At 35.6% G+C, this 12943-nt stretch overlaps 1 protein-coding gene and 1 long non-coding RNA gene across 2 annotated transcripts; both read right to left on the reverse strand.

Moving 5' to 3' along the window:
• Positions 1-2232: 2232 nt before the first annotated feature.
• LOC109827401 (ATP-dependent RNA helicase FAL1) lies at positions 2233-6600 on the reverse strand. Its single transcript, XM_020394417.1, has 6 exons — positions 6499-6600; positions 6149-6286; positions 3506-3739; positions 2762-2801; positions 2565-2662; positions 2233-2490 (listed from the first exon to the last, which is right to left on the reverse strand). The coding sequence occupies exons 1-6, from the start codon at positions 6499-6501 to the stop codon at positions 2473-2475; spliced, it is 531 nt and encodes a 176-aa protein (XP_020250006.1). The 5' UTR covers positions 6502-6600; the 3' UTR covers positions 2233-2472.
• A 2845-nt stretch (positions 6601-9445) lies between these two features.
• On the reverse strand, positions 9446-9763 carry LOC109827402. The gene is made up of 2 exons (XR_002243418.1): positions 9661-9763; positions 9446-9557 (listed from the first exon to the last, which is right to left on the reverse strand). It is a non-coding gene; the product is annotated as an uncharacterized LOC109827402 (long non-coding RNA).
• Positions 9764-12943: the final 3180 nt, after the last annotated feature.

Raw genomic sequence — 12943 nt, forward strand, 5'->3', positions numbered from 1 at the left:
CTTGCCCGTAGCAGAACCGTCTTGTGTGATATTTTTTCAGAAGAAGAAAATCGTCTGGTATCTTAAACGGCGTAGATGTATGGGTAAAGTAGTATTGGACTATAAATATCCGGCAAATTGGCAAAGGCCTTTTTTTTTTGGGGTGCGTGGGTCAGGGTTGGGTTGGGGTTTTTTTAGCCGCTTTTAGCAAGCAAAAAGCACATATTCTGCAATATGTCACCGTTATTGGGCGATAGCGCAACGGGAAGGAACTGCTAACGCTATTAGTGTCGCTATTTACCGTTATTTATAATAGTGCATACAAGAAAATAAAATCACAAACCCACCCCCCCCCCCCCCCAAAAAAAAAAAAAAATAAATAACAACCCACTTGTACACATTTCTAATTTACACACAAAGAAACCACCAACTAAATAAATCAACAGGTATTAATGAGGTGGTAGTCTCTCCAGTACTTTTTTTTTAAATGGTAGAGAGAATCTGGATCCAATAAAATATGGGTGTTACTTTGAATTTGGTAAGAAAGAAATTGACAACAGTTAACAAGAACAAAGAAGAAATAGTTATGTACTGCAGCAAGAGCACAATTAATTCAAAAACTAATACAATCCTTTAAAGACACAAAAGGAAGATAAGTTACACAGGCCATGTTTGGATTGAGTATTATTTTGAGTTAATAACCTTTTATCTTTTAATAAAATAGCAACGTGTTTGGTTTAAAATTTTAGGAGGAATTAGATAGGACTATTTAGTCCATTAATAAAAGGAAATAGTCCTTAGACCTAAAGACTAAAATAATGGGGGAGAGGGGGAGGGGGAGTGTTATTTATAGTCCTAGGACTATTTCCCACTTTGGATTAGACCGAAAATGACGTCATTGCCTCTCAAGTTTCTAAAATTTACCAAGCCTCTTACATCTCTAATTCTTATGCTCATTGACTTCGGTAGTTGGATATGTCTATCAAGTCATACGTATTTGCATATCAACCCTCCTAAATCTAGATATTTGCTAATACCCTCCAATTTAAAAACTCCATATATAAATTTTTTTTTTTTGGGGGCACAAACAGGAAAAGAAAAAATGAAAAAATTGAAAAGTACAAAAAGAGTCCCAACAATAAAAATTACAAAAAACACTCTAAAATCTAAAAATTACAAACAACCCACTAAAAATGCAAATAGCGCCTTAAAAAATAGAAAAGCCCCTTAAAATTCAAAAATAAAAAATGACTCCTGAAAAGAAATCTAAAAATTACAAACAAAACCCTAAAATTTTAAAATAACAAATAGCTTCCTGAAAATGAAATGCAAATAACACTCAAAATCTAAAAACTACAAATAGGCCCTTGAAAATACTTGGCTAGTATTTTATTCTAGAAGGGCATTGTGGTCATTTAATGTTGTGTTCTGATGCTATAGCTCCTTATAATGACAAGTTTCCAAATATGACATATAGGCATTAAATGTGTTAATAATAAATTGAACCAAGCAGATTAATTAAAAATTTAACTCGCTATAGTCCATTGGATTATTGTATCCTTGGACTACAGTGAGTTAAATTAGTACCGAGATAAAACAAGTCGCTAAGTCAATCATGGCCAGCGTCAGATGTCGTAGTAACTTATGAATTCATCAAATTTTTGTTTAAATATCTTGGTGTAGAAGAAAATTGTTTTCAAAAGAGGAGGAAGCGATTTTTTTTTAATACTCGTTTCCATTTACGTCACCATAAATATTGTCGAACTATATTCATCAAATTATTGAAAGCAGTTCAAACATGAAAACAACAATTCATATTCCACAAAAAAACCCTAAATTTCATATTTCTAGAATCTAACTTCCAGAGGATTGGGGAGAGCAACTTCTCTGTAAGATGTGCATTATGCAACTAGGGGAGATAAACTGCAATGTTCCATAATTCTCTACACTAAGAGCAAGGCCCTGAAGATAAAGAAGTATGGTCTAAGTTTATAAGGGGGCTATGATCCACAACTACTGCACACAATGTACATTCAAGTCTAACTGAAACATGCTCCAATATTGTAGGACATGGACTCTCATCATTTAGAAGCCCAGCCAGAGCTTATCCTAGAATGCTAGACTGGCCCACTATAATAGAATATTACTAATCAGATATATTACCTCTAAGAGACATCAGCCATACTACCTTCTGTACTTTGACCATGATCTTAGTTGAATACAGAAAACAATTAATTGAATTTACACCTCAACTGCACAAAAACAATGGTTTTTTTATAGATTTTCCAGAATCAAGGTATCACACGCAAAACATTTCTAGGGGCTGAACTTAATAAACCGAAAGACTATGCCAGCATGAATACCTCATAAATAGAATAAGTTTGACAAAGTAGCTCGTCATGCAAACCCACGATACTCGTTGAGCTCATTGAATTAGTATAAACAAGGCCTTTTAAGCATCTCCACATTTCAATTAATAGGTGAACAGTTTCTTTATAGTATCTCTGAAATCTGTAGAAAGAAAAACTCAGTAACATTCTTTTGATGAAAGAAACAAGAGTAAGAGAATTGTTTACAGAACTCACATTGATGGGCATCTCAGCAATGACAATGCCACTACTCTCCTCGATTCCTTTGAGGGTTACCACTTCGCCTCCAACAACCATGTTGATGACAATTCCATCTGCAATCCACCACAATTACTATCCTCCCATTTTTCCCATTCTTATGTAGAAGAAATGAGCACATATAGGGAAATGAACGTAGAAGATCGAAAAAATACCTGGGGCCAAAGAGGTTGATATGCGCCTCAAATATGTTTCCTTCAAGATATTCAGATGTCAGAAGGGGCCAAAAAAACCCCATGATCTCACTAAAAGAAGTGAAATCTCCTTCAAAATAAATGCATATAGGATCCAACCCAGACCTAATCCTACTTTAGCACACCAAAAAGCATGTTAAAGTAGCCAAAGTTAAACTTCAAGTTTCTAAAGTAGGTCAGGAGCTTTTGTACTATAGCTCTTCATTTCTTTAATCTAAGTGTATCTATTTAGAACATAACTAGATGCACTTTGCTTCTCCAATTATAGAAACAAATCTAATTCTTCAAACATGCAGTTTTTGTTTTTGGGTCTTCAATGTCCCTTTTGAAATCACCATAAAATCCTGGAGGACATGAGCATTTTATCCATACCAAAGGTTAGAGCTTATAGGATATTATCTATTAGAAAAAGTTTCAGAGTAATACCTTCATCCTTTGCCACTTCTGCCGGATATTATTTATATATATTACTTAACCATATCCATGAACTTAACAATGCCTAATTTCTTGTCTAACCCTAGGAAAAAAAGCAATCAACAAAAAGACTAAAAAGGAAATATAAACAGAATCAAGTGTGATTAAGGCCTAGTGGAAATTTCAGTTGCATCCCATTACCATTATCTTCCCACATTTGCTTAATGTTATGAGAAATACTGACAGCTAAAAGCAAGATAAAGATTATGAGTTAGGATTATACAACAATACCTTCTTTGTTGGAAGCTCATAGTTTATTAGAATGTGAGCAGAAACAGGTGCTTCTCCAGGAACAACAGAAGGCAAACAGGCATCTGTTACAACTATCATAGCGCAATTGTGGTCTCCATTTCCAGATTCAGTGCAATCCCCAGGAAGAACATTGATGTTCTGACTCCACTCTGAAGTCGATTGACGAAACTTTTCGAGAATTGATGCACGATCAACTTCAGCCAGATCACTGTACTGCACTTGTGAAGTACAACAATAAGCTGTAATTGAAGAATAAAAAACATAGCCTGAAAGATCGAAACCGAAGATAATTGAAACTAACAAAGGATAAGCTAACTTAAGGTACTTTTCTTCCTTGATTTGTGGGTAAATAACAAAAAACAGCATTTTAGTTCCCTAAAAATGGTTGAAGGCCTCAAAAAGGTTGCTGCTCAAACCCAACATACAAACCTACGGCCTAAATATCTAGGCTTTCCATAGCAATTAAGTATAAGAAGCCAAATACTCATAGCATGCAAACACAATACACCACTTCTCTTACATTAGGACAACAATTGAAGCACTAACAATCAAAACCTTTGAGGAACAGTCATCATACCACAGATATTTCTACTCACTCAGATTGGAGCACTGCCATTTCCATATACCAATTTCAGGAGGTATGATCTTACACAATAGAGCATGAAGGCTATAGAAGCTGTATCTTTTGTTCTGTATGATCTGTTCTCAATAATGAATGCTTTGCTATCCTTACAGGTTTTATAATATGAAATCTTTACTATCTTTATGATCCCTTCTCAACTCCATACTCCTTACTAATAATTTTTATAGCATCCAACAACGAAAGACTGTCAAAAAACCAACCAATAAAAAAGCAATATAGACGGAGAGATTTCACTAAAAGTCATCTGACAAAATCTCCTAAACTACAAAAAGTTGTAAACTTGCATTAGTATTATATTCTTTCAATCTTATGGGCATACTTCCTTCACATAAGTCTCAAGAAGCAGCACTTAATTTCCCCCCATTCCGCCTCCAACTGAAAATTATGAAGTTCGCACAATTAATGATGAAAGTCATTTAGTTAAATGTAATACCTAATATGTTATATCACAATGGAACGTAAGAAATGAACACTCAAGGTTTTTCATCTATTAAATAACAGAAGTATTAACAATAATCAAAATAATCTCTACCAACAAATCTTAGTCACCATGAGATTGCTTTAAACTCGATCCTTCTGACATCGAACTGAATATTACAAAGCAGTGCTTTAGGTGTTTAAATAGGTCATTTTGTGTGTATGCGGTTACCTGCATATTAAATTTTCCACCTTTTTTCATTTTGTGTGTGCGCAACTTTCGGTTTTGGAGGGGGGACTATTCATCCTTCTATTTTCTCTATAAGATTAATCATTGCGTACAATAAGATTAAAAACAAAAGATAAAACAGATGCTATGATTATTATGTCGTTAATCAGGGTCTATTTTGGGCTTCTTCATATTCCCCTCAGGTGCATTTCTGACCTTGTAGTCCGTCACAACCGCCGATGCTAACCTGACTACCACCAGCAACCATCTGAGGGTGTCACCAGACTAACAGTGGCCACCAAGAATGGGATGTACTTTTTATTTTATATTTATTTTAAGTAGTTATTCTCTACTAACTCCTTCCTGATTCTACGTATGTTGAAATTGCCTTTTTTGTATCCAACAAAGATATAATTCATTCTTTTTTTCTTTTCACTTTTTTTTTTTTGGGAGGGGGGGGGGGGGTTTTTTTTTTTTGGGGGGGGGGGGGGGGCGTATTTGGTTAGCTAGTAACTCCTTTCCCCATACCTCCTTGATTCTTTTTTTGTTAAAGGAATTCATACGTTTTTTTTTTTTTGGTATTTTGGTAAATGTACAAGTTGATTTTGTTTTTTTACCCGTGTTTTTGACTAAGTACTGATTCTCTTCTATCTCTTCTTCTTATTTTGACATGCATTTTCCTTTTCTTTTTCTCCAAAAAGGTTAAAAGGTTAATTTTTCCCTTTTTTGTTTCTTTTTCTTCTTTTTTTCTTTTTATTCTTTTATTGATAAGTAATTGAACTCAAAATTTATCATTTTACTGCCTACTGCTTAGATTATCATATGGTGCCAAACAAACTAACTAAATATGTGTTTATTTATCTTTCTCTTGGTATGTGTTCACGCTTCAGTGCTTCATTTTTAAGATTCAATTTTAGTGCCATTATTTTATCTATTTGTTGAATTAAAGTAAGTTGACATATGCACACTGCACACGATGCACATCATTTATAATCTTTTATGAAATTGGAAATTTTTATCTCCTTGCTTCATGGAGGGAGTCACCATCTATTGACTCTTGCATCATGCTATATGAGACCTTGTTGCCTTGACTCGCCTATGGGTTTAAATAGCGTACTAAACAATACAAAGTAACAACAGAGATGAGTATCTATTAGTTCTCACTGCTGATAACATTTTCCTATGCAGAAGACCAATACAGAGAATTGTGTGTACTTCGATTTTACCTTCCTTAGTTCCAAGTATTCCATCTTTCAAATTGGAAAGTATCTATGCGAAAAAGAAACAGCACAAATCAAGCCACAGGTACCCAAAAAAATAAACTTAAGATTACCAGTGGGTAAAGAGAGATGAATGTGAGATTAGAAACAACAGAGCAAACAGCATCAAGCTCATCCCGAGAACTGCAACAGAGAACGATCGGAACTGGTGAACGCCGAGCAGCAACACCGAGAAGATCAACCAAAGTCTCCTGCAGCCACAAATTGTTCAGAAAACAATCAAAATATCAAGAAAAATAACCATGTGAATGGAATAAAACTGGAATGAATGGACAATTGAAGTAAGACCCGTTTAGCAAAATGCGATCTTTAGACAAACCCATATCTCAAAATTCATGAAAAGGGTTAAGGCCTAATGGTGGTCAAAATCACGGTCGTGAAAGAGTAAGATAGAAAGAGAAACCATTTTGAATTGGAGGCGGTCGACAGCGACGTAGAAATGTCGTCCCGTGCTGGAGAAAAGAGAAAGAAATTAATTTGGTCGCTTGATTCAGGCAATTTACAAGCAAAATTTATCAACAAAGAAGCGATAAAGCACTGCATTAAAAGGTAATTTTTTTTATGTAAACATAATTAATTTAATAATTACAAAACGAGATCCCCAGAAAGATAATTACAAAAAGGACAAATTTTCAAAAGAGACCTGTTTTGAAATTTATTCCCAAAAACAGATATGTTTCCAACTTAATTTTAAAAATCAACCCAGATGACTGAAACTGGGTCGATTTTTTAAAAAAAAATTCATAAACTTCACGGGAGTTCAACTCCCGTGAAGTTTTGTTATGAGAAAACACTTCACGGGAGTTCAACTCCCGTGAAGTTTGTGAACTTTTTTTTCAAAAACCGACCCAGTTTTAATCAACTGGGTCGGTTTTTGAAATTAAGTTGGAAACATATCTTTTTGGGAATAAATTTCAAAACCGGTCTGTTTTGAAAATTCCTCCTTACAAAAAGGATTATTTAGATATTAGTCCCCAAGTCTTCAATAATTATTAGTCCCTCAAATCCTTGAAATTGCTCACCCGTCCTTCAAATGTTAGGTGTTTGTACAATTTGATCCTCAATGATCAAAATACCCTCAGTTCATGCTTCTCCCTAGGGGTGGTAAACGATCGAATCGAGTCGAATACTAAGGTGTTCGTATTTGTATTTGTTTAAAATTATCGAGTTCAAATGTAGACTTTAATATTCATATAGCTAGTTTTTCGAATTCGAACTCGAATACTTGGTATTTGATAAATATTCATGAATATTCACAAATACTTATCGGAAAAATTCTGAAAATAGACCACTTTTGCTAAATATTTAGCAAAATCGACCATTTTGCTAAATATTTAGCAAAATCGACCTCTTTTTGGCCTGTTGGCCAAAAAGAGGTCGATTTTCAAAAAAGTGCCTTGAAAACATACAGGACTACTAATCCCGTATGTTTTCAACACACTAATTACCGATTAGAAAATATACGGGACTAGTAGTCCTGTATGTTTTCTGGCATATTTTTTGTGGCTCCCCAAAACGTACGGGACTACTAGTCCTGTACATTTTGCAAAGCCAATTTGCCTCTGCAAGAAAATATATGAGATTAGTAGTCTCGCACAATTTACAACAACAGAGCCAATTTGCCTCTGCCAGCAAATATACGGGACTACTAGTCCCGTATATTTTACAGAGACAATTTGCCTCTGCCCAGCAAACATACGAGACTAGTAGTCTCGTATGTTTGCTGGGCTAAGGCAAAACATGCACAAAACATGCATGACCCTCTAGCTGAGCATACAACCAAAATTTTTACCAAAATTTTTGCCACAATATATCATCTAACATTGTATACATTGATAAAAGTTATAAAATTAGAATATTATAACACAAATCTAAAAAATACACATTATCACAACACAATACATCATCACAACATCACATCCAAAATCTACCAAAATTCACATCAGCACAAAATAATTCCAAATGCATTAAGTCTAACCATTCGATAATATGTAGCTTAAGTAGAATAAATCCAAATGCATCAATAAATCCATACGACAATATATAATCTACATGGAAAAACTAACAAAGAAAAAATCTACCCCTCCCCCGTTGTGTCGGCCTTCGCACCGGCTGAGATCGTCGGCGGTCCCCTTCGTCTTGAGCTTGTATATGCTCGCTCTCCGGTTGTGTGTGGGGCTGTGACGGACCAGCTTGTTGTGACGGACCAGCTTGTTGTGACGGGCCAGCTTCATTGTCATGCGTGCAAGATCTATCACGTCTACATTGGCGCACATATGTAGTATCTTCAAGATCCACCTGCTCACGACCTTCATGTCAATCCTCATGAGTTTGTTGAAAAGCTCTACGAACTCTCGCCACTATACGCTGCAATATCGATACGTCCACAGAATCTCCTATGGTAGTAGTTATACCCTCATTTGTAATCCCCACTACATCGTCCAATACGTCTATCTACAATTACATAAAAATATTGTTTCATATAAGAAACCAAAATCTAACATAAAGATTGAAAAATCTATTATAATTGTCGCAATTTACTTACCCATCGTCTCTCATCTAACCCTCTTGGTACATATCGAGATTATTGGTTGTGAATCTCTATTTCGTCGATTGGAGGTGTAGTTTGGGTGATTATCCAACGTCGGGTAACCCCCCAATACCATCTTATGTAATCGACTTCCTGCATCGGAGGATAAAGCGGATCGACAATAAGTTGATGCTGATCATTCCACCGAGCTATGTATGATTGATGCGTGCGCTGCCAGTTAATCTGATGTCCACATTTAGACGTCTTTCTCTCTATTTGTTTGACCAATTGTGGAGCGTGCTGTGTGAGTCCAAACTATCTAAACACGCGATTGGGTACGTGCATCTCCATAATTTTGAAACAAATGAGAGGAACTCTGGACCGCCATATGCCGTATCCCTCCATACAAATCAGCGGTAGACGATATATGTAAGGTGCGTATGGCTGCCACTCGAACTGCAAAATAATCCATATATTAACTGTTGTTTGAAATATATCGATAGCTTTAAACGATTGTAATTCAAATTCATACTTGAAAATTTTTCATTCGGTCGAGCTCCCCCCTGTAAAAGTCTAACTATCTAGCCGGGACCTCATTATAGGCTTTAGTGATATTCCATCTGTAAGTTTTATATACGATAGATTTTTGTTCAAAAATTTAAATGAAAAATAAAATATCAAACAAGATTAAATTTGACGAATTTTACATGCAGCCTAGTGGAATCTGTCCATCCAACTCTTGGATCTCGCATAATCGCGGTTTTAAAACCAGTCTCTCCCATGCCCAAACTTGTAACAATGTCAAACAGCCTTTGAGCTCTTTATTTTGCATTAAAGCAACCTTTGACATTTCTCGATATAGATATGCTAAAACAGCACTACCCCAGGATAATGTCCCACACACGTCAAAGTCTTCGAGAAGTGGTAACCACCTATTGAAAAATCAATTGCGTTAGTCAGATTTTCTAAAAATAGTGAGAAAAAATATCTTCTTATCAAAGTATAAAAGTAATAATAATTTATGGCCCGTCTTACCTCAAATGCACTTTATGTTTACTTGAATCGGGAAAAAGAAGCGTCCCGATCATGTGCAAAATATATGCTCTAGCATGTTGTTGGATCATGACTTCTGATGCATCATGTGGTAATGGGTTAGCAAAATTCTCTTTTAGCCATTTCAATCTAATATACCCTCCAGGCAAGGACTCCGGTGATAGTCCTAACAAATTATCACATACATCCCGTCAAACATGCCTATCTGTCCCCGTGACACAAGGACCATCAATGCAGAGTCCTAGGATCACTGCTACATCCTAAAGAGTAATAGTTGCGTCCCCAACACGTAGATGAAAAGTGTTATAGTCTCGACCTCCACCTATCCATTAACGCATTAAGCAATGCCCAGTCGAGCTTCATCCATCGCAATTGTGAGCAAAATCAGAAAACCTGCTTGAGATATTAGGGCAATGATGCGAGGATCATCAAGTGACCAACGCATATGCCCAAGCCTATGATCAATCATAACCATCTCTTGCCCTCTCTACATAAAAATAAAAACAAATATTAGAATATCACAATGAATCAATAATGTGAGTCTAAACTTATGACTCAAAACATAGAGCCATAGTACCTCTGTAAATGATATACTCTCTGAACGATGGCGTGGCTGATCATAGAGGACTTCATCAGAAACCGGCCCGGGGAGCATCGCGTATATACCCGAACATGTTAAGATTACCTTATTAGTTTCTACCAAATGTATAAGACCACAATAATAAAATTAACAATGTAAATAGAAAATATATTACCAATTAATTGCTATAAACTTGTTCTTAATGGACAACGAGACCTATTATGCCCTAATTGACTACATGTTCCACATCTGATTCGTGATGCTCCTCCTTCCCGACCTTGATCCATAGTACCTCTGATGCGCACAGATCGAGGTAGTCCCGCTTGTCTTTTGACTTGAGGTAGTAATAAATATTCCGTATAAGCGGTAGGCCAATAACGAGTATCATCGAGAGGATGAAAACTCTCTTTGTAAGCATTCCGATAATGATTTGTTGAATACCAAGCTGAGGAATACCGATCATACGGCAATCTAGCACCACCATCCTAACTGGAACTAGTTGTGTTGGATTTCACCGGCTTGAATTTGATCCGGTTCCTAATTGTCCATTCACGTATAGCGAAAATTAAGCTTTCCTTATTCTCAAATAGATCTCCTTTTTTTGAAAGTGATATCCTCAGGTCGATCGAAATTAGGACCAGGCTCAACTAACTCAGCTTGTGAGTTATTTACCCACTCGTCATTTTTAAACTCTTCGAGTAACGGTTCTTCAGACTCTACATAATCGTTGTTCACGTAATATTCATTCATCCAACTTGCATCATCATTGTTCTCTCCAGTTGCGAACTGCATACTATCAAGACGTTCCTCCTCGGACTCAACATCTTCACTATCATCATTAGTATCTACATATTCGTCCTCTTCTTTTATAGAACCACCAACCGGTAAATCAACTGAAACATCATCATACGCGTTGTGAAACATGTCACTTGACGTTGCACCTGCGTCATTTTTTAAGTGCAAGGCACTTTGAGATAACGGGATTTGACTTTCAAGCATGCGAGAGAACTCTCCGTGAGCATACGAAACTTCGACAACAACAGACTTTGGAATATTTTTAATGAACAACTTAATTGCGATTTGTTTATCCGCAAGTTGTATCATGTCATTCAATTCTTCATCAGTGGTGATCTCTACCGTAATTGTTATCCGCAAGTTGTATCATGTCATTCAATTCTTCATCAGTGGTGATCTCTACCGTAATTGTTCTTTTTTCATTTATTGGACAATTACAAAACTTCATCAGTGGTGATCTCTACCGTAATTGTTCTTTTTTCATTTATTGGACAATTACAAAAGACCTTAATAGCATTTTCGGCATGATTAATTCTGGTAACTATGTATATTGCTCCATCATTCCATCGAAATTGTAATTTCTAGACAACATGAACATTTTCCTAGAGCCTCCATCATATATAGGCAAATTATTCATTCCAACACTCAATTTTCCATTGAATAAGCAAATAATCGGAATTCCATTCGCCATTTTAACTGAAGAATTAAAATTTAACGTATACAAATTAGATATTTTACAAATTGATGATCATAATTCATTATTTCCTCTAGATATACCTCTAAATATACATATTAACTAAACGAAATTGGAGAAATTTATGAAAAAAAAATGAAATTGTTACCTTGACGAAATCGGATCTCGTTGGCGTCGGAGATCAAGTTCGGCGTCAGATTTGAGGGAGGAGGAGGTGAGTTGTCTTTGGGAGAGAGAGATTGGTTTTGAGAGAGATGGAGATTTGTTTGGGAGAGATGGAGACTGGGTTTGGGTGTGGAAATCGGGTTTAGGAGAGATGAAGATTGGGTTTGGGTGTGAAAATTGGGTTTGGGAGAGATTTCAATGGGTTTGGGAGGGAGTGAGATGGGTTTGGGAGTGAAGGTGAAGAGATTGAGATGGGTTTGGGAGTGAAGGTGGAGAGAGAAGTTAGATTTTAAGGGGAATAGCGAAATTTAGGGCACAGAGTGTGATTTATTCGACTTTTCTACGGGACTAGTAGTCCAGTAGAAATGGCTAAGTTGGGTCTGCAAAATGTACGGGACTACTAGTCCCGTATATTTTCTAATCAGTAATTAGTTTGTTGTAAACATACGGGACTAGTAATCTCGTATGTTTTCAAGGCATTTTTTTGAAAATCGACCTCTTTTTGGCCAACAGGCCAAAAAGAGTTCGATTTTGCTAAATATTTAGCAAAATGGTCGATTTTGCTAAATATTTAGCAAATGTGATCTATTTTCAGAATTTTTCCATACTTATCAAATATCAAAGTATATTTATTCTGCTAAAGAATTTGATTTTCAAATAGTATTAGAATTCATAAATAAAAATTATATATATATATATAATTAGAAAACAGATTTAAGATTATTTAAGTCTTAAAATCAGTATATAAAAATTAAGTAGAAATGGTAAGTGGGTTAAAAATATGACATCATATGTGCAAGAATACAAATAATAAGTTCTGATCAAAATTCAAACGAATATTTAATAGACAAACGAATCGAATATACATCTGGTTAAATGCTATTTGTTAGTAAACTCGATTACTAAAAAATATTTGTTTAATGCTAAATGAACTACCTAATCGAATATGACCGAATAGTTATTCGAACAATTATCGAACAATTTGTTAATTATTTGGTTCATTTCCACCCCTACTTCTCCCAAAACCCCCT

This window comes from Asparagus officinalis, unplaced genomic scaffold (genome assembly GCF_001876935.1).
Source record: "Asparagus officinalis unplaced genomic scaffold, Aspof.V1 AsparagusV1_Un171, whole genome shotgun sequence".
Classification (NCBI taxonomy): domain Eukaryota; kingdom Viridiplantae; phylum Streptophyta; class Magnoliopsida; order Asparagales; family Asparagaceae; genus Asparagus; species Asparagus officinalis.